The sequence below is a fragment of the Erpetoichthys calabaricus genome, chromosome 3 (genome assembly GCF_900747795.2).
Source record: "Erpetoichthys calabaricus chromosome 3, fErpCal1.3, whole genome shotgun sequence".
NCBI lineage: Eukaryota > Metazoa > Chordata > Cladistia > Polypteriformes > Polypteridae > Erpetoichthys > Erpetoichthys calabaricus.
Window position 1 is genome coordinate 114,734,747 of NC_041396.2, and position 21,777 is coordinate 114,756,523.

At 37.1% G+C, this 21,777-nt stretch overlaps 1 protein-coding gene across 1 annotated transcript in view; it reads left to right on the top strand.

The window, feature by feature from the left end:
- Window positions 1-21,777, top strand: part of acbd3 (acyl-Coenzyme A binding domain containing 3) — a 62,626-nt gene that overhangs the window by 18,478 nt on the left and 22,371 nt on the right. The window contains exons 2-6 of the mRNA XM_028797292.2: window positions 2,113-2,254; window positions 6,498-6,638; window positions 8,569-8,727; window positions 18,335-18,509; window positions 21,563-21,740. Of these exons, the coding sequence (XP_028653125.1) occupies window positions 2,113-2,254; window positions 6,498-6,638; window positions 8,569-8,727; window positions 18,335-18,509; window positions 21,563-21,740 (795 nt within the window). The remainder of the gene's footprint in view (window positions 1-2,112; window positions 2,255-6,497; window positions 6,639-8,568; window positions 8,728-18,334; window positions 18,510-21,562; window positions 21,741-21,777) is intronic.

Here is a 21,777-nt window from a genome sequence, read left to right on the forward strand (position 1 = left end):
TGTAAGTAAGCTGTAAGGAATGAGCCTGCCAAATTGCAGCCTTCTACCTACACGGGAAGTTGGAGAATTAGTGATGAGTCAGTCAGTGAGGGCTTTGCCTTTTATTAGTATAGATAGATCAACAAAAGAGAATTAAGTATTTAAATCTATAGCAAAAGCAGAAATATTTCTAAATGTCTTATAAATGTAAAAATCATGCTGCTATGCTTTTCTGAATGTCGAATAAAAGAAAATAAAAATACCAGCTAATTAAATGAGATCAGTGCTATCAGGTGTTGTCACTGATTAGGAATCCAGTTGGAACAAAAACCTGCAGCCACAGGGGTTCACCAGGACCGAGTTTGGGAAACACTGGCTTAGAGGAAAAATATTATTAGGGGCATTTGGTAAGATAGCATTACATTCTTCAAAGAGCCATTCAAATATGTGACATGTCCGCTTGTACTTTATTATACTAATGAACATTAGTTTACCTTTAAAAAATAAATAAATAAAAAAATAATAATAATAATGACACACACATTCGATGTCTGCAGATTCATATTTCACAATGTAGTATGCAGTTTTGCTTATCCTACTAACTGCATGTTTCAGCAATTACGTGTCTCTGTTAACATAGTACATGTCGTAAATACAAAGATGTGCCTTGTCCTTCTAAGCTTGTAGCGACTCATGTTCTGTCTGGTCTAGACGAGCCATATTGCTCATTTGTTTGAATATTGCCTGATCTTTACCTGCTGCAACTGCTGTTAGTGCTGCCAGTCCACCCAAATCTCATAATTCCGTATGCATAACTGTGGATGTGTTCAAGGTCCCCCACGTATCACTGAACTCTGTACAATGGTTAGGAAGTGGACTGATGAGCATCTGTGGAAGTGCTAATTACATTCAGAGAATGAATGCAAAGCCTCAATTCATTTATCGAGACTGTGTGGGGCACTATTTAAAAGTGATTTGTCTTATCTTCTCATTTCCTCTTATAAATGTGTGACAATTCATGTTAAATGATTTACACCTCATTTGATTGGTAACATTATTTTACACTCAAAGCATGGACAAATCTGCTTAATAACTAATTCCATAATGGGATAAATGTGTCAATAACATGTGTTTTGGGTGGGTTTTTTTTAGTAATGAGCATGATTCCCCTGTGTGAACACAAAGCATTTTCAGACGTGACCTGCGATTTTTCTTGGCAAGGCAGGCATTGCCTTGATTACATTCCTTACAGTTGAAACTGACAGTTTAAACCTCTGAGATAGCTTTTTGTAGCCTTCCCTTAAACCATGAGACTGAACAATCTTTGTTTTCACATCTTTTAAAAGTTGCTTTGAGGATCCCATGCTGTCACTGTTCAGAGGAGAGTCAAAGGGAAGCACAACTTGCAATTGACCACCTTAAATACCTTTTCTCATGATTGGACACATCTGTCTATGAAGTTCAAGGCTTAACGAGCTAATCCGACCAATTTGGTGTTGCAAGTGATCAGTATTGAGCATTTACATGGATTTAAATCGGCAAAATTACAAGGGGACCCATATTTTTGCACAGCCAGTTTTTCACATTTGATTTAATTTCATACAACTAAATACTGCGTCACTAAAAATCTTTGCTCAGATAACACCCCAGTACTCAGATGTTCCTAGGATATGAAAAACGTACCAGTGTTATCTTTTTTTGTTGAAAGTAGAGTAAATTATTATGCAGGCTGAGAGGGGTTCCCAAACTTTTTCATATGACTGTATAATAAAATATTTACAAAAATGTGAGGGATGTACTCACGTGTGTGAGATACTATATATACTGTTATCCACGAAATTATCTTCTCTTGTTCAAAACTGAAAGGGGTACTAAATTGGTCTGACCTAGACCCATCTCTTCTTTTGAAATGCTGTCAAGCTTGCAAAATGCAACTATAGACAGACCCAGGAAAAATCTGAATCATATATTTTAATAAATGTCTGTGCCTTGTTGTAAAATCTGGAAAAATTAGTCAAAGTATATAGGAAGTGCAGGTAATATCCTTATGCTGTAAATTTTAAGATTGGATTATATTTTCTATTAAACATGTTGATTTTCTAAATTATACTGCCTTATTTTAATTATTTGCAGAGAAAGATGGAAAAGCTTTTCATCCAACGTATGAAGATAAACTTAGACTAGTGGCTCTGCATAAGCAGGTTTCTCTTGGTCCGTATAATCCAGATGCCTGCCCAGAAGTTGGCTTTTTTGATGTACTTGGAAACGACAGGAGGTTAGTTTTTTTTTTTTTTTTTTTATTAAACTGTCAAGGTTTCCTTAAAATGTACACACTTTTGTGTGTTTATGTGATTAATAATGAATTAATAATAATGAAAACTTCACTTCATAGTTTTAGTAGTGTATATAGATACTTTATTTAGATGAGTAAGACTCCTCATAATAGATATGTGAGTACTAATATTGATGAGGCTGTGTTTGCTGGTGACCATGTTTGTCCAGCATAGATTTAACATTTTTTTCCCCAGCATCCTGTTACGTTTTGCAAAGGCAGTGTGACATCTGCTATGCAAAGAACTTTAATCTTGCATAGAATGCATAATCTATGCATTCTCCACCTCACATTTCAGATTGCTTCCTGACTGCTTTGAACATGTGTGACGTCACTACTCCAATTGGATATGCACCCCTCATGTGGGTTTTTTTTTTTTTAATATATATAAAGTTAACCATCCTTGCAGTATTTTCATTTAAAGGTGCATTAGCTGACCATTGGGAGAATATTATGAAAATCCTTCATTGTTCTGCATAGATTCACTGAACATTGTAACTGCAGTGCTGGATTAAGCATGTAAAACTCATCAGGTAGTGACAGGCACAGCCCACAAAGTAGTCAATCCTCATCTTGCGTGGGAAAAACATTACTAGAATATGTTGTGAAAGTCAAAAAATGTGAATGTTAATACTTTAAACCTATGGGAAATAGGGGGTTAGGTTCTCGTGATCATCAAAAACTATAATCTTTATCTAGAGTTTGCTCAAAATACACTTTTCTGTATAGAATTCTTAGAATTAAACATTATTTCTGATAATATGCACATTTCATAACAAAGTAACCAGAAATAACCTATTAAATGACATTACACAAAATAAAAATTTATAATATGCAAAACATTTTTCTCGCTAGCTTTCCCTATAGTTTTTTTTTTTTTTAATCTTTTGTGCTAATATCTCAATAACTTCAGTTGCTTCTGTCGTTAATCATAGAGACAAGTGAATTCTCGACAAAAACTCCTGACACTCTTGTCATTTACTGGCAGATGGCTTAAAGATTGTGAAGGATGCACAGGCCTGAAATAATTCATCAGCAACGTCTGCTTTGCGTGCTGCTTAGGAATCCTTGTGGGTCTCGGAGTATGGGAACATAGCAGAGGCAAACTGATGGTTAACCTTGAAGCTACAATTGATGATGGAGCCAGACACAAAGTTTATCTAGCACCTTTATTTTCTCACTAAGCAGTGTCACTGGGTTTGCAGACTTGGGCTTAGAGCCTGAAGGACTTGCACTACACATAATTGCCAATCAAAACTTGATTTTGTTTAAGCAAAACAATGAAAATATACAAAAATGTATGGGGAGCTGTTTGCTCTGCAAGGGTGGGGTGAAAAAGATTGGTGAAGTGCTTAGCATGATACTTGCCTCTCCTCAAACTTGTGCTGCTCTTAAAATTCCAGCAATTGCCTGCCTTCTTTGTCTGATGAGATACATTGCAAACGTTTTCCACTGTAGCAGCATAGCTAGCTAGCCACTTGCTTAAAGAGAAGCAAAATTTATTGGACAGCCATCGCACAAACTTGTGATTGGTGCTGTCATGTGATGGAGCAACAAAATGAAAATGCTGGAAAGGTTTCTGGAACAACAGCGAGTCATTTCCTTTTCTATTTTATTGATTTTATTGTAATCACACAACATTCCATACAAATAAATCAATTTTTACAAAAATAAGATCAAAAACAAATCAACCCCCACCTCTGAGAAAGAGAGCTAAGCCAGCAGAGTAAAACTTAAAGCAAGTAAAAATAGATGAATTAGTGATTAAAAATAAATGGAGAAGAAAAAGAAATGGGAAGAGAAGCTACTTCCTCAGTGCTTTAAGAGCTTATTCTAAAATATTATTGATTAGATCCTGCCAGGTGTTGAAAAAGTTCTACACAGATCTTCTAACTGAGAATTTGATTTTTTCCAATTTCAAATGCAGTGTAGTATAAAACATCAGTTACCCACTGACTTAAAAGAGGAGAGTTAGGATTCTTCCAGTTTAGCAAAATAAGTCTATGTGGCAATAGTGTAGTAAAGGCAATTACAGTTGGTTCATCCTTCTCCACTTTAATCCCATCTGGAAGAATACCAAACACAGCTGTTAGGAGGGATTGTGACACCAAGGCTGTCTGAAAGGCACTTAAAAATTTTAATCCAGAATGATGTTAATTTGGTGCAGGTCCAAAATATGTGACCCAGTGAGGCTGGAACTTGATTGCAGCGTTCACAGGTTGGATCTTGCCCTGGAAACATTTTGGACAATTGTAAGCGAGAGGAAGGCCTAAGAGGAGGGTAATGGGTGTGGTGAGAGAGGACATGCAGGTGATGGGTGTAACAGAACAAGATGCAGTGGACAGAAAGATATGGAAGAAGATGATCCACTGTGGCAACCTCTAATGCAGCGCTTCCCGATTGGGGGTGCGGGTGCGAGCAACTGTTGCTGGGGGTGCCAGAATCCATTGAGGAAGAAAAATGAAAAACATTATTTGTACAAAATTTTAATTTATCTATCCATTCCTAAATAATTAAATCGTTTCATACTTGTATTTTGTGTGGTTGAGGTGTGGAAGGCTGCTCTTTCCACCCTCTTGTTAGCTGTGAATAAAGTATCCATTATTCATAAAGCTTTAATTGGTGATCTGTTTTTCTGCGTTAACCTCATATTTTTTCATACTTCTTCTCAAACCAAGGGGGTGCGAAATCAGCCTCGTCCGTCACAGGGGGTGCGAGGGTAAAATGAATCGGGAAGCGCTGCTCTAACGGGAGCAGTCGAAAGAAGAAGATGTACGCGAATGAATTCCCCGCATTGCTACCTTCCACTCCTTTTCTGAGATGTTGAGCGAGAGATCCTTTTCCCACTGTCCTCTTGGATCTTTGAAAGGGAGGGACTCTGGAATGGTTTTATATATTGCAGAAATGCTGTCTGAATATTTTTTCCGGCATAGAGGTAGGTCGGAGGTGAGGAAAATCGGGCAGGTTCTGTTTAACAAAGTTTTTAATTTGAAGGTAGTGAAAGAAATGTGTTACTGGAAAGTTAAATTTGGAATGTAATCATTCATAGGATGCAAAGACGTTGTCTATGTACAGATCCCTAAGTGATATAATCCCAAACAGCGAGACATTTTTGCAGCTCTGCATATAGGCAGTGAGGTCCCCAGTTGTTTTTAATGTGTGACTGTCACATAGGAATCTGGGGCCCTGGATGTTCAGCTGTCCACACATCTGATTTAAGTGTCAAACGCTGATTTCAGTTAAAGAGGACACACCATTTTATGCATTATAGTAAAGTGCTTTTTCCAAAGAAAGCCTTAACCGGTGCATTAGCTCCATCTTTTGGATTGGATGCCAAAGATAAAGATAAGCAAAAATCTACATATAGCAGTTGAGCAGGATAAAGATTCATGAGATCGATATTGAGACTTTAAGAAGTGATATTGAACCATTTAAACAAAAAATAAAGATTAATTGGAAAGTCAATATTTTTACCCAGGCCCGCGAGAAATTTCTATCTTTTTCATGGAAGAAAAAAGTGTGAAGCGTCTGTAGAGATGGGTTTGACACAGCAAACAGTTTTTGTTTCAAATCTTTTTCTTCCATTGAAAAAAACTTGTAAATAGAAATAAGTCTTTCATTACCATTACAATTTCACAGGGTTTAGGGTTTGTTTTGACTAGGTGCCAAGGTCTGCCCCCTTATTTTATATGGACCCAGTGCATGGCTACCGGGACTCCAGAATCGGCTTGTGCTACCTGCTTCCCTGCGCCAGTCCATTACCCAGAAGATATGAGACTGCTGTCTCACAACTCGTGTCACATTTTTGGACACAGTAATTGTTCCAGCATGATTGGCAGATGCTTTTCTAACACTCCGGGCCACTTAAAAGACCCTGCACTATTTATTCTACTCCAAACAAGTTCAGCTCATCCTGCATCATTGACTTCAGTGGTGAAGTTCCCGGACATTTCCGCAATGTTGCCAAAATGAACTGCATGGGGTTCACTCATCACTAATGAGTTCTTGCAGTAGATAAAACCACGTGTTTATTTTAGTACAAATTAGAATTCTCATATTTAGCAGTTGGAAAAAGTAGTCAGGAAAATCATTATTACTAATATTGTGATTTTATATTTAATTGGTGAACTAGGAATCTAATTGACATTCAGTTAACTAATATAAGTAATGTTTTGGTTTTTAATAGAAAAGAATGGGCTCTCTTGGGAAACATGTCAAAAGAAGAGGCAATGGTGGAGTTTGTAAGGCTGCTTAATAAGTGTTGCAGTCTTTTTGCCCCTTATGTTACATCTCATAAAATAGAGAAGGAAGAACAGGAAAGAAAAAGGTAAGTACTATCTACAAATGGTAATGTTTCTTCTTTTACAGGATGTATATTGTCATTTTCCAAGGTGGTCTAATGTTTATTCATTCTAGAGTTTCAAGATGCTATAAATTTATTAAATCTTTGCAAAACTCTATAGATTACAATAAACTAATATTTACATATGCAGTAAAACATTCAGAGAATGAAAACCTTTGTATGACTTTAGTTCTTCATACATCATTGGAAAACAATACATTGCTTTTTCCATCTTGCTCTTTTATGTGTCATTTAATACTTTTCGTGTTATCTAAGCCAGGTGAATTGCTGTTGTCCTTTTTCAAATTGAGAGTTCAGCTTGATTTTATTTATTTATTTTTTTTGTTAAAATGTGCATACATCCAAAACATGATACAAGTGATTGTGTGGTACATTTTTATACATATTTTGGATTACTGGGGTGAATGTGTAATTAGATCAAAATCCAGGCAACTCCTTACTTGGTATGAAGTTTATTTTGGCTTAATAAATACTATATAAACCTGTTATTTAATTTTCAGATTTGTGTTGTAAGCTTTTGTTTTAGTTTTTATTTTTGAGGACTTGTCTTGTTTTAAGAGAATTATTTCAGCTTAGTTGTTGGTTTAGCTTAAAAAATGCTTATTTTCTGATTAAGAAAGGCAGCTATGCCCATAAAAGACTGAGGCCTTTTTTTTTTTTTTTTTGCTGTTGATGTCAATGCAGAACGTTTTCTCTAATCATTTCATAGTGCCTCACAAAGAGTACTGTCGGCACTAGGCATTTAAACTCTGGATCAAATTCATTATCAGTTCTTTATGAAGGCAGTCAATTCACATAACTTCCTAGATATTCAGTAAATTGTTACTCTATTGCTCTTTCCCTTTTTTTGTGTTTAATTGACTATGGTTACCAGAAAGCAGCTTTCTGTAGAGACAAAGCTTTTTGGATTTATAGCCTGTCCTGTTATGACCTTTTAGTAGGATTTTGTTTTTTCAGCATATCAGAATCCTCAACCTTGTTACAGACATCTTTATGAGAGCACTTTAAATGTGTTTTTAGATTCCTTGAGTCCTTTCCCTTTAAATAAAATTTGTTTTGGAACAAACCCTAATGCTGCTGTCATACTTGAAATATTCCCTTACAGATCCATCCCATTTATAACCAATTCCTTACTGTGTGTCCAAGGTCAAAGACATGTTCAGTGTAGGTGCTTTCCAACCATTTTGCTCATTAGGGCACAAGCATTTAGTGAGAAAAGAGAAATGGTCCATCGCAGTTGTTCCCTCTAAGAACATGGTTGGTGTGTGTAAAAAAAAAAAAAAAAAATTTAGTTGTATTACCTTTTAAGCTTTTACTATTATGCAATTTAATTACCTATTCATACATAAAAATCTTAATTGTATGCATTACAGGAAACACTTGGAAAAGGGTATTTATTAAAGAGATATTTATTTAAACCTCCATTTCACTTATTCTTTTATTCATCAAGCTGAACAGATGAACAGTACTGTTATTAGAAAATTTATATATCCTGGTCAGACCAATGATATGGGCCTGTAAAATAGGCCAGGCACAGGAAAAGGAGGATGTCTGGTCCCCGTACTTATTGTTACCGGTTCTTTCCGAATACATTACCAAACAGAAGTGTGAGAACATTGAACTGGTTAAAAATAAATATAATAACTTGAGGTTAACATTATATAAATATTTACTCATTCATTGGTAACCCTGGTCCCAGCAGCCTTTTATAACTCCCTCTGGACAGTTCCCAGATGTTGTCAAGCCATTTAAGAGATGTATCCCTCCAGCATGCCCAGTGTCTGGCCATATTTAATCTGACCACATGTTACAAAGTAGCTTTTTGAATACCATACAATATGCATTCTTAATTGCCTGATTGAACAGATCATTTTGTGTTTTTTCTTAATTCCAGATTTGAGGAAGAAAAACGTCGTCAGCTTGAGGAAGAAGAGCGTGAACGTGCCAGACAGGAAGCAGAGCGGCAGCGTCGAGAAGAGGAAGAAAGGAGGAGACTGGAAGAAGAGGAAAGAAGACAGATAGAGGAAGAAAGACTTCGAATGGAACAGCAAAAGTAAGGTTTTATAACTAAAAGTCATTTTAAGGAAACATTTTTAACTTAATTTTAACATAGTAATATTTTTTATTTATGGATGTAACATAAATATCTGCACAAATCAGATTAGTTATCTTGAGTAAGTTTTGCATTTATCTGTCACTTAATATTTCAAAAAAGGAGTGGAAGGCAGCCCTGCCAAGAATACACTCAAGCTCCATATGTGCAAAGCATTCAGTCATTCAACTTAAAATCTTTTATTGAGAGCATTTATCTTGTTTAAAATTGTCCAAAATGTTTCCAGGGCAAAATTCAACCTATGAACGTTGCAATCTAGCGCCAGCCTTACTGGGCCACATGTTCTGGTCATGCACCAGATTAACAACATTTTGGACAAAAATCGTTGCGTGCCTGTTGGACAGCCATAGTATCACATTCATCCCTAACCCATTAACAGCTGTGTTTGGTGTACTCCGAGATGGCTTTAAACTGGAGAAGGACAAACCAACTGTAATGCCCTTTACTACACTACTAGGACGTAGACTTATCTTGCTCAACTGGAAGAATCCCACCCCACCACTGTTAAGTCAGTGGGTAACCAACGTTCTATATTACATGAAATTGGAAAAAATCAAATTCCCACTTAGAGGATCTGTTTAAAACTTTTTAAAAATAGGGCAGGATCTAATCAATAACATTTTAGAGTAAGCTTCCATATTGGGGTAAAAAGATACCCTTGCTCGTGTTATAAAGTAGCTTCGGTTGCTGCCTTTTCTCTTTTTCTCTTGGTTGGCAGTTGAATTTTGCTTTGATTTGTTAAATTTGACTTGACTGTATGGAATGTTTGTCTGGGTCTAATTAAAATCAATAAAATATTTTCAAAAATAATTTTGCATTTATATAGGAAGATATACAGCATAGTTGAAACAATGTAAATATATATCTGAAAATTTTAGATTAAAATTCTTAACTTTTAAAGCTATAGCAGTGCAAAAGAATAATTTTGGATAGTTAGTTTTCTACTGTTAATTCAAGAGTTCAGTACATCATAAAAGAAAATGTACAGTGGAACCTCGGTTCACAACCATAATTCGTTCCAAAACTCTGGTCGTAAACCGATTTGGTCGTGAACCGAAGCAATTTCCCCCATAGGATTGTATGTAAATACAATTAATCCGTTCCAGACCATACGAACTGTATGTAAATATATATCTTTTTTAAGTTTTTAAGCACAAATATAGTTAATTCAACCATAGAATGCACATAATAGTAAACTAAATGTAAAAACATTGAATAACACTGAGAAAACCTTGAACAGAGAAAACTAACACTGCAATAGTTCGCGCTATAGCGCTACCAACCACTGGCTAAAAACACTTTTTTTAATGAGTTTTAAGCACAGGGAAAAAAACGAACATTTGAAAAAATCCGTAATTTAATAAAGCACCAAGAAAAGTAACATTGCAACAATGCACGCTACGAACAGATCGCTCTAAACAGAAGTGAAAGCAAAATCAAGCCCAGTGCATTCTTTAACTGCCTTCTCTACCTTTAGAGTCCAGGCCTCTCTTTCACTTGCGCTGCCCGTGTGTGTGCGTCTGTCTCTCTCTGGCGCTGCCTGTGTGTGTGCATCTGTCTCTCTCTGGTGCTGCCTGTGTGTGTGCGCAGGCTCTCTCTCGCGCTACCTGTGTGTGTGTGTGTCGCGTGCTGTCTTGCTCTCTATCTTGCTCGCTGCACAGGAAATGCACAGGGAGAGACTGAACATGTACAAACCGAAAGGAAAACTGGCTTGTTTGTATACAGAGTGTGTTGTCGTGAACCGAGGCAAAAGTTTGGCGAACGTTTTGGTCGTAAACCGATTTGTACGTGTACCGAGACGTTCGTGAACCGAGGTTCCACTGTATATTTTTCGATGAAATTCGCAGTCCTTTCTGTACAACCATAAAACAGTAGAATATTGTAGAATAAGCATTTACTTGTATACAGTAATCCCTCCTCCATCGCGGGTGTTGCGTTCCAGAGCCACCCGCGAAATAAGAAAATCCGCGAAGTAGAAACCATATGTTTATATGGTTATTTTTATATTGTCATGCTTGGGTCACAGATTTGCGCAGAAACACAGGAGGTTGTAGAGAGACAGGAACGTTATTCAAACACTGCAAACAAACATTTGTCTCTTTTTCAAAAGTTTAAACTGTGCTCCATGACAAGACAGAGATTACAGTTCCGTCTCACAATTAAAAGAATGCAAACATATCTTCCTCTTCAAAGGAGTGTGTCAGGAGCAGATCATGTCACAGAGATAGAGAAAAGCAAACAAATCAATGTTTGGCTTTTAAGTATGTGAAGCACCGCGGCACAAAGCTGTTGAAGGCGGCAGCTCACACCCCCTCCGTCAGGAGCAGACAAAGAGAGATAGAGAGACAGAGTTTGTTTTTCAAGCAAAAATCAACACGTGCCCTTCGAGCTTTTAAGTAAGCGAAGCACCGACATGCTGCACAAAAGATAGCAACGTGAAGATAATCTTTCAGCATTTTTAGATGAGCGTCCGTATCGTCTAGGTGTGCGAACAGCCCCCCTGCTCAATCCCCATAAGTCAGGATCACAGAAAGTCAGCGCAAGAGAGAAAGAAAAGTAAGCAATCTAGCTTCTCAGCCATCTGCCAATAGCGTCCCTTGTATGAAATCAACTGGGCAAACCAACTGAGGAAGCATGTACCAGAAATTAAAAGACCCATTGTCCGCAGAAACCCGCGAAGCAGCGAAAAATCCGCGATATATATTTAAATATGCTTACATATAAAATCCACGATGGAGTGAAGCCGCGAAAGGCGAAGCGCGATATAGCGAGGGATTACTGTACTAACAACTGCCTGAACAGTTTTCTCTGTCTTTTACATACTAGCATGTAACACTTGGTCACTTCAGTTTAGGCTCACCAGTGAATGATGAGAGGTGGAGGAGAACATAATTGCAAACAGATTTTGCATTGATTTAAATGTGTCTCTCTTGTAATAAGAATTCTGCTATACATGTCAAGGCATGACATTAATTTTGTACTGGTCTGTGCAAAGGAGTCCTCTAATCTTTCCAACATAAGAACCATTACGAGCTCTGCAGTTCACCTCGCACCTGAAAAGGAAATGGGCACTCCTTTTCATTGGACAGAATGGCTGTCAATTTAATGACAATAGTAGCTGTCTAACCAAATATTAAAATAGTTTATTTTTGGAAATGATGTGCAATCACAAGATGGCAATCTCTAAAATTCCACAGTGTTGCATATTGATGTTCAGAATTTAGGCACTGATAGGGGACTTCCAAAATTTTTGATTTTACTTTGAATATTTAGACTGTAAAAGACATCCAAATGTATCTGATGTTCAAACTTGAACACCACTGCCCTAGAGACTAGACTGTTTTCTTCTCTGCTACAACCTACTCTACTTGCTTCTTTCTGCACTCCCACATGGAACATTTGACAGTCTTTGAATTCAAGAGTGCATTGGATATCCTATGTAAAATTTTCAACTTGTTGTAAGTTATTAGACATATTTTAACTTAAGTTTACATTAGGCAAATTTTATGAGGTTTTAACATTGATTTTATATTATTTTTGACCCCTTTCTTGTAATTGAGATAAATGTGCATCATTTTTGTTTTATATTGTTTGTGATTTTTTTTTTTAAACTAATTAGAGGTGAATACTTAACCAAATAACTGGTTTAAAAAATGCTAGTCACCTGTCTTTATACAAAATAACCTGAAGTGCTTAACTTTGAACTGCTGGTGTTACCCGTTAATTCACTCCTAAAATATGGCAGAGACAAAAATGTAGTCCACAATTATCTCTGCCATGTCACTTTCTTACTCTGAAAAACCAAGAGACATTCTTTGCACTTCATCATGCAAATATAATTGAGTGTATCCTTCTGTAGGGTTTAGAATGCATCTAGCTTCAACAGACATACAATTGCCTTTACAGTACTATTTGTTAAGTATTAAACATATGGGGGGGGGTATTTTTACACACAGATTTTCTTCATTAACGTACATAAGCATAAATAACCTTGTGATGGTGTGCTATATTAAATGTGCTATGTAAAATAGAGATGTAATTAATAGATCACACCTGTGGAAGGTACAGATTCCCAGCACAAAACCATTTGTGTGCTTGAAGTATTTCAGGAAATGGCACTTTCTATTTACAAACACATTTTTTGCATTGTAATGTATGAATATAATTTATGAACATGATGCCTTAAAAGCCAAATATGAAGGATATAAACTGAATTGGTTGCTAGACACTGGAAAAAAGTGGTCTGCCTTCAAGTAAAAAACAAAAGCAAAACCTGCTGCTGCACTCTGCTGGTCTTTCGTTAGGCACATGCAGACTTTCTCCTTTTAACTCTACCCCATTTCTAAATCCATTGTTCTCTATTTTTAATGGCAACTGTAATATGGCACACTTTCTTGCTAATTGCCAAAATCCTCTTACCTTTCACTGCTGGTTAGGCAGCATGAACTGAACACACCAGCTGATAAATCCAAATGTAGCCTTGATGAAGTAAGCTCCTCTGAGCATTCACAGATGAAATACTTGTATAAGCAAATTTTAAATGACGGAATTATTTGCCTATAGTGAGTGCATTTACATGCATACACAAAACCTGTGACATGGTGAGTTACCCAGTTAAGACAGACACCTGGTTTCTTCAAAACACCCATTTACATGCACAAAAAAAACGATTAAACTTCATTAACGACCATCGTGAATTTCCATCGTGAATCTGAAAACAAGCATGGAGACTGTGCCTGCCAAGCAGTTTCGAGAATGAATCTTTCAAAAATAACTTGGTTAAATTACTCATTACCTAAGTATTGTGTAAGGTAACTTTTTAAAGTAACCTTACACAATACTTATCAGACTACTTAATGCATATTACTTTTAATGCGTTGCCCTGCTGCTCCTAGATTGTGCTGCTGCACTGTACATTCAGCTCATCGACATTGAATTTAGCGATTTTTAATATATTGGAGCAGATTATTTCAACCCGTAGAAGGAATAATGCAGTCGTCTGAGCATTTGCCACAGGAAATTTCTTTGAGGATGATTCCACTGTTTTCTACCCTTGGCTGCTGGATGCACTTGAGTAAACACGTGTACAGATTATGAAATCCTTAATTGTAACCTGGTTAAAGATTTACATGGGCAACTAACCAGGTTACTCATAGAGAAATCTGTTTATTAACCTGGTCCCTCAGAGACCAATAACCTGGTTTCTCTAACAAGAATAAGGATTTACATGGCATTTTAGAAAGTGGGTTTCTTTGAATAACCAGGTTACTAAAGCACATATAAACACACTGATTCCCTAAGCACATTCCTCTAACATGCTTAGATTGGAAGATGGAACAGAAGTTGAAAAGAGAGCTCTTGCACAGAAGTCCACACCTAATTACACAGCTTGAAAAAAATCCTATGTAGTAACAAGTAGGGATGGGAATTGATAAGATTTTCACAATTCCGATTCCATTTTCGATTCTGTTTTAACAATTCGATTCTTTATCGATTCTCCTATCGATTCTTATTTTTAAAAAAGGAGAACACCCAGGTCGATTAGCTTAGAACTTTGTTTTATATCTTATCTTTGAACAAGATAGAAATTTAGGAGTAGCATGACCTTACAAACCCAACAGTGAGATCTTAAGAGATCCACAGCCTACGGCTCCTCGATGGGGTGCCACGGGGTCCCCAGAAAAAAATTTGTAAATGTAAAATAATAATAAAATAAATACTCTTCTGTAGCAATAACAAAGTATAACATAAATTATTCTGTGGCAATTACACAAGAATGTCCAGTAACATTTACACTCTCCTTTTTAAAAGTATATATGAGCTGAGCGCTCAAAAATAAAACTACATCAGCCAGCAACAAATACAATCAACTCAAGTCAAATGGAACTGTGCACTGTGCAATTCTGCAACCATCACCTATTTTGACAGCTACATCCATGTTGGCCGCAATATCAAGAGTGGCTGCCACAACCTTGTCTTTGATACCCTACTCCTCCAAGATCTCATCAATCTCCTCTGCTACAGCTGTCCCTGTCTGTGCCTGGTACACTGGTTTGGTTTTGAGGACTTTTTCTTGAGCCTGGCCATTCCTGACATAATGCAGCGTTACTGTGAGGTAATGATCTTGACTAAAACTTGTCCATCCATCTGCAGTGACGACTGCCTTCAACACGTTTCAGCTCAGAAATCAGATTTGCCTTTTTGACCGCATACCAAACAGGGATCAAGTGGTTGGTTAAACTGTCTCTGTTTGGGGCTTTGTACTTAGGGTTCAGAGTCTTTGTAATTTCTCTAAAAGATATATAAATGGAAACAGATGAAACATCTGGTAAGAGGAGAACATGCAACTTTGACATTCCCTGACTTAGCCTACAATTAAACACATTCACTTACCGAAAATCGGGGGCATCTACTGTGGCAAATGGGTGCAAGCCTTTTACCACAAACTTAGTCACTTCTCGGTGACATTCGTCTATCCTGGCCTGTGTCATTTTACTTTTCCCCGCCTCTGTGAAAGGAGAAGCTACCGGTAGACTGCAGCGAGAACTGCCAGCATCGGAGACAGCCAGACTCTGTCTGTCTCTCTCGTCATGGTCATCTAAATGCAATGCACAGTAATAGCAGGTTTTGCAATAAGGCAAATCGCGGTAACATAATATGCAATGTTAGTTGATTAGTTACCTGCCGTATTAACGGGAGAGGACGTGCAAACGTTACCGCTGCTGCTGGGTTGAGATTCACTAATCCGGAGCGGATCAAAAATACGACATTCATTTAAGGTTATCGCGTGTTTTGTGAGCAAATGCTTTTGCATATTCGAAGTGTTTCCTCCCTTTGATGAAATATCTACTTTGCAAGTATTGCAAGTTGCCCTGTTGTCATCCTTTCTCGTAAAGTATAACCAAACTTTTGACCGTTTGTGCCGCGTAGGCGGCATGTTTCCTGCTGGGTAAATGACGCTACGCAACGTGGTGACGTCATTCGAGGCGACTGGAATCGATAGGGGAATCATTTAAAAAATGGCAAACAATTCCAAGGAATTGAAACAGTGGGAACCGGTTCTCAACAAGAACCAGTTTTCGATTCCCATCCCTAGTAACAAGCACATGAGAGGATAAAAAAATAATGTAACAGACTTTTACATCATAGCCTTTATATCTGAAACAGCTCAATAGTCCATTTCAATTAGTCACATATTTCCCATATTACTATTTTTTTCTTAATTATTCTTGGCTGGTGTGTTGTTTAAGGAAATAATTCAGTTAAAGTCTATGTACCATGTGGAGATATCAGTATAAATGGCCTTTTCCTTCAAAAAAAATTATTTTTTTTCTGGTATCTGCAGACGCTCTTCAGTATGAAACACTTCAGTTACTTTAAATTTATTGTACCCACCATCTGACAGTTAACAAACACCCCTGAGCACCAAAAGGAATTGGAGTAGATGAAAGTTTAGTTTGGTTAAGGTTATTGACACGAGCCATAATTTACTTACTTGCCTTAAACCTTTGTGTAGTATCCTTATTTAAAAGGCTTCACTCCTGCTGATCTTACTGCTTGTCCAACAGACAAATGAAGGGCACACAGGCAGTGTGAGGAAGCCTAAGCCTCCTAAATGGATAGTACCTCTTCTTTGAACTTCTCTACAGTATTTAAAAGGCAACAGCAGAGAAACAGAACAGAACGTTTATATAACAGCACTACTACACATTCCTTTCTGGATTTAACGGCTCTTGGTGTTCACAAAAGAAACTACAGGAACATGTATACAGTACCTGTCATAAAGATAACTTCTATGTAGGTTACAGGTTTCCAGTGGGGTGGAAAAATGGCAATATGATTGTTATGGTTCATAGCATTGCATTTTTTCCCCCCTAGATTGTTGTGCTTCAAGACTCTGTCTTGCTGGAAATTTCTCTCCGTATAAGACCAGATTCCAATTACAAATATGCTTATCAAAGTTTCACTTTTTTTTTTTTCCTCTCCTATAAAGACATCCTTCACTCTTACTCTCACCCCATTGGCATGGCAGCCCTTTTAAAGCATCTATGGGTGTTCATGTGGTATTGCCATGTAAATTTGCAGGGTTGCTTGACAATCATGAATCTAAATATCTGCTCAAATGTGACCTTGTATTGGAAAAGCAGATTCTGAGAAGAACTACAAAATATAGGAAACTAGTGGCTTTTTCTTAATTTGAGAAATACTTCTTTTTCCCCTCAAACACCAGTTTCAAAGTTTTTTCATTCTCTTTTTAGGAAATACAGGTAATGAAATATTCAGTGAAATTTTAATTACAAAAAATTAATCTTAAGTAATTTCTGTAATATTCAGCAATATTAAGCATATTTGCCATCTATTATTTAGTAGAAAGGCATAGAATTCATGAATCATAAAAGGATAAATGGTTAATATTCATAAATAAGGCAATGGGGTACGAATCAAAAATTTTAAAAAGCAACTAAAGCAGTGATTAATTTACGAAGAAGAGAACACAAGTGCATCTTGTTCCCCACAAAATGTGGAAGTGAAAAAAGTTTTCCATTGCGGGGAATTACAATGTCTGGCTGCATCTTAAGTCGGCCAAGAGAGAGAGAGAGAGAGAGAGGTAGGTTAGGAGCACGCACTGGTACAGCGCATTCCTGCACCCACCACATGACAAATCAACTCAGGATCCCAGATTAGAACCCAAGTGCAACCATGTGGCGGGTGACACCTCCGCACCACACTAGTTCAGAATGAATGGAACAGTGTGAGGCTTTTTATCGTGGCTGGAGTGCCAATCCTGCCACCAACCCCCAGGTTTTTCCCTGCAGGTTGGAGGGCCTACATGCATGGCTGGATGCAGATTAACGTCATACCCAGGACAGAGCAATTGCAGGTTAAGGCCCTTGCTCAGGTGCCCAACAGAGTAGAGTCACTTCGGGTGTTTACAGGATTTGAACTGGCAACCTTCCGATTACCAGTGCAGATCCCAACCTCAGAGTCACCACTCCGCCCTAAAGTCGTCCAAGTCAACAATTAAATACTACATCTTTGCCAACAGGCCACTTGGAAAGATGGCCAGAAGAGCAGTTCATAAATATAAATACAAGGACATTGAAAATGTCTGCATAGAGAAGTAGTTTGGGATATTCCACTCAATTTGTTCCCTAAATCTAATTAAATAGTATAGCAAAAGTCTTGGACTTATGGAGGGAGTTGCATCACTGTTAGATATACTAATTAATTTCAACACATACATTTCAGAAAAATGTTTTGCCAGCTAAGATACTATATTATTCTCAAACAAATACAACAAGCACAGCAAACTCTCTCCTTTTTTCATTGATTAAAAACTAACTTGAATGTGCTGCTTATTTTACACTTTTTTCCTTTCATGAATGCCAATAATAATTTGTTCCATTCCAGTTACCAATGCCAATTACCTGAGTGTATTATACAGCCTTGGATGCTAATCTTTAATAAAACTGCCACTAATATGTCTGTTTTTCTCACCTTCTCATTAACTGGCTGAGTGAGTAAACGATTTCTTGATTTGTTTCAGGCAACAGATTATGGCGGCTTTAAATGCGCAAACAGCAGTTCAGTTTCAACAGTATGCAGCCCAGCAGTACCCAGGAAACTTTGAACAGCAGCAGATCCTGATTCGGCAGCTTCAAGAGCAACACTACCAGCAGTACATGCAGCAGCTCTACCAAGTTCAGCTGGCACAACAGCAGGTATTAACATAGCCATTAATGTTCATAGTAATTGATATTCTTAAAATATTTCATGCAATACAGACTTTTTAAAGAAGATGCATAGCAGGTTACACTTTTTTTGTAGTCTTTTGTGTTGATCGGAGAATTTCGCCAAAGCATTGTTCACAGTGCATTTGCTGTGTTTGCCCTTGTTTAACTGATAGTCCTCCTAAACCAACCATTTTTTTTTTTTTTGGCCGAATAGCAGTGCCCCCATAATGCTTTGTGAGGCCAGTGCAACTTCCTCTGTCCAACATTGATGGGACCTCCCCCCTTGGGTATAAAATGCCAAACATTTGCATTACAGACTCTGTGGGACGAGTTATCTGTGCTTTCAGCCAAATGTGCCGGTGGATAAGATCCACCTTAACATAAGAGAAGGAGGAGCATGCTGTATGCAGGCATAATAATTAGCCACATGGTGCAGCAAGAGTGACATCAAAACTTGAAAGAGCCTGACTCCCCATAGAGAAAACTCTATGGAAAAAATAATAATAATAATAAAAGATTTATTACAATTTACAAGATGTTTCTATCTTTCTGATAGGGTACAAAGTGCAAAGCATCAGCATAGACCGTTTAGAGAGCCTTCAGCACAACTTCAAAAAACAGAATGTGCCAGTGGCTTCAGTCATGACACATCACTTTGAAATTTTTGCCTTTAAAAAACCTACATATTTTTTCTGACTTCTGACTATTATTTTGGCATTTCTGCTGTATTTAGACAAAATCTATGATTGCATGCCTCTGACTGTGTTCTTTCTTCTTTGATATCACAGAGGCACTGTGGTTGGCACTGCTGCCACACAGCTCAGGTCACCTTTTTGGCCATAATAATTAGTCCAGTATAGTTGGCAGATGTTTCCCTAGCCATCATGGACACTTTAAAGATGACTGCACCATTATAATCCAGTCAAATCTAGTTCAGTTAGTCCACCCCACTGACTTTAATGCCATTCTTCAAGTTCAGAGAATATCTCGTACATTTCCATGATTTCGGGGAACTCATCACTAGTTATCTATAGTCAGTTTTTTATATGAAGCCTGATAGTGAACACTACTTCTGAAAAATGATTTGCAGTGTATGTACCTCTAGTAAATCTTAATAAATCTAAATGAATTAACATTTACATTTATGTGCATTTTTATGTCTTTTTCATAACTCTGGTAAAGAGATATGGAAGATCTATCTCGGCACTATATGGTACCAGTCCATTGCAAGGCATATTCACTTGCACATCCCAAGCCAGTTCAGAGTTGTCAGTCAGCCTTACCTTGAATTCTTTGGTACACAGAAGGCGTAGATGGAGAACACCCTAACGTGATCGAACGCCACATAATATGTGACTGGGCTAAGAGAATTTAAACATGAAGTAGCAGTGCTATCAACTGTAGTAACATGCTGCCCCAGATTTAATAAATATGGGGAGCAAAACATCTTTTAAATGTTGGTGATTCTACTTTTCTAAGTCTCTATTGTATGAGTATTGTGGCAGAGATTTACATATGATGGAATTAAAGGCTAGTCGTCTGTGATCCTGTGGTATTAAAATAGTATGTTTTTTAGGTTTAGTAATGAATTCATCCATTGACGGAACTTTCTTAATCCTATTCTGTGGTTGTGATGAAAATTAGTCTGTTGTAGGCAATGTCCACACTACTGAGTTTTGATTTAAAAACTTTGTTTTCAAACGAAAACCATCTCCATCTACACTAGCATTTTAGCATCACTTACAAAAATATCTCGGCCACACTAAAATGACCAAAAATGCATATGATGTAGATGTTCACCTTCACTGGGTGTGCACGCAGCAATGTAACAGTCGTTGAAGGGATGGTTACACTGCCTGCTTTGGGATTTATCACATAACTAAAGCGACCAGTCAATAATTTGCCTTTTGTGCATGTATGCAGCATTCAAACTTTACAAAACACAATGTAGATGCATGCCTCTATGTAGGAACATGTTTTTCTTCCTTGAATAGTGACCCATCAGGGAATGAGATGTTGTAATGAGTAGAATCCAATCAGGAAGGGCTACTTAATAAGCTTGAACTAATCAGAACAAACAGTCTGTATTTTTGAAAGTCTACCATTTACCTGTACACAGTGTTCTGCAGGTGCACTATTTTAAGAAGTATATGTCTTTGGAAAGTGTTTTAAAAAATGTCAATTTTCTGGGGTTAAAAACACTGAGGTATTGTGGACCAAAGATGAAAACTAAGACAAGTATCTGTGTTTTTAAATGAAAATGTAGTAGTGTGGATGTAGCCTTGGTAGCTTCGGGTTTAAGGAAAGGAACCAAACATACACAAGGTATCAATTTTAAACCCATATAGACACTGTGGTTCTTTAGAATATAAAATGCACAAAATTAGTCTAAATTACCCTAACAGAGGAGAAAAAAATCAAGATTTAACTTGAAATGTTTTCATCAAATTTGCGTGTATCTTTTATGAATATGAATATGTATTTAATTTCTGTAACAACTAATAATGAATGTCAAGGCCCCTTCCCCATTTACATTCTTTGTGGCTTGCGTGACTTTTTTCATTCTACATTCTCAAGCTGATGCTATGCAGCTTCCTCACTTATCACAGAAAAATGGTTATGTGGTTGCTGAGGACCAACACTTAACTGTTTTTAGAGTCTAAGGATAACTTTTTCTTTCTTTTTTCCAACTGTAATCCTTCTGGTCTAATCTAGTCTAATTAATGCATGCAGTTTTTGGATGACAGTTACCTTATGGCTTTATTGAAAATTTGTGGACATTTGTATTGTCTTTTGACAATAATATATACTGTATCTTTTGAAATAAAAATATTAACATAAATTGTAATTCTTTACTAAGTCTCTTCACTGTCCTCTTATTTTGATTAGTTTTATTTGCTTAAATAAGTCTGTGTGCATGATGCAGAAGTGGGCTACTACATAGTTTTATTAACATAATTCATAATTTTTGACTCTTGATCATATTTGTTTGCATATTCCTTTTAATTTTCTTGTCAATATGCACAATATATGTTTTGTAGGCAGCCTTACAGAAGCAGCAAGAGGCAGCTATTTTAAGTTCTGGAGCAGTAAAGGTTCACGCCACTTCTCCAGGAGAGAGCCCTACTGTAAATGGACAGAGCAACTCTCACATGGAAAACATGGAAAAAGTGCCTGAATCAGATTTAACAGAAGATGTAATAGAGAATGGACCGAAAGGTATGAGGAGCCAAAAGTTAAAGTTCTTCCTTCTAAC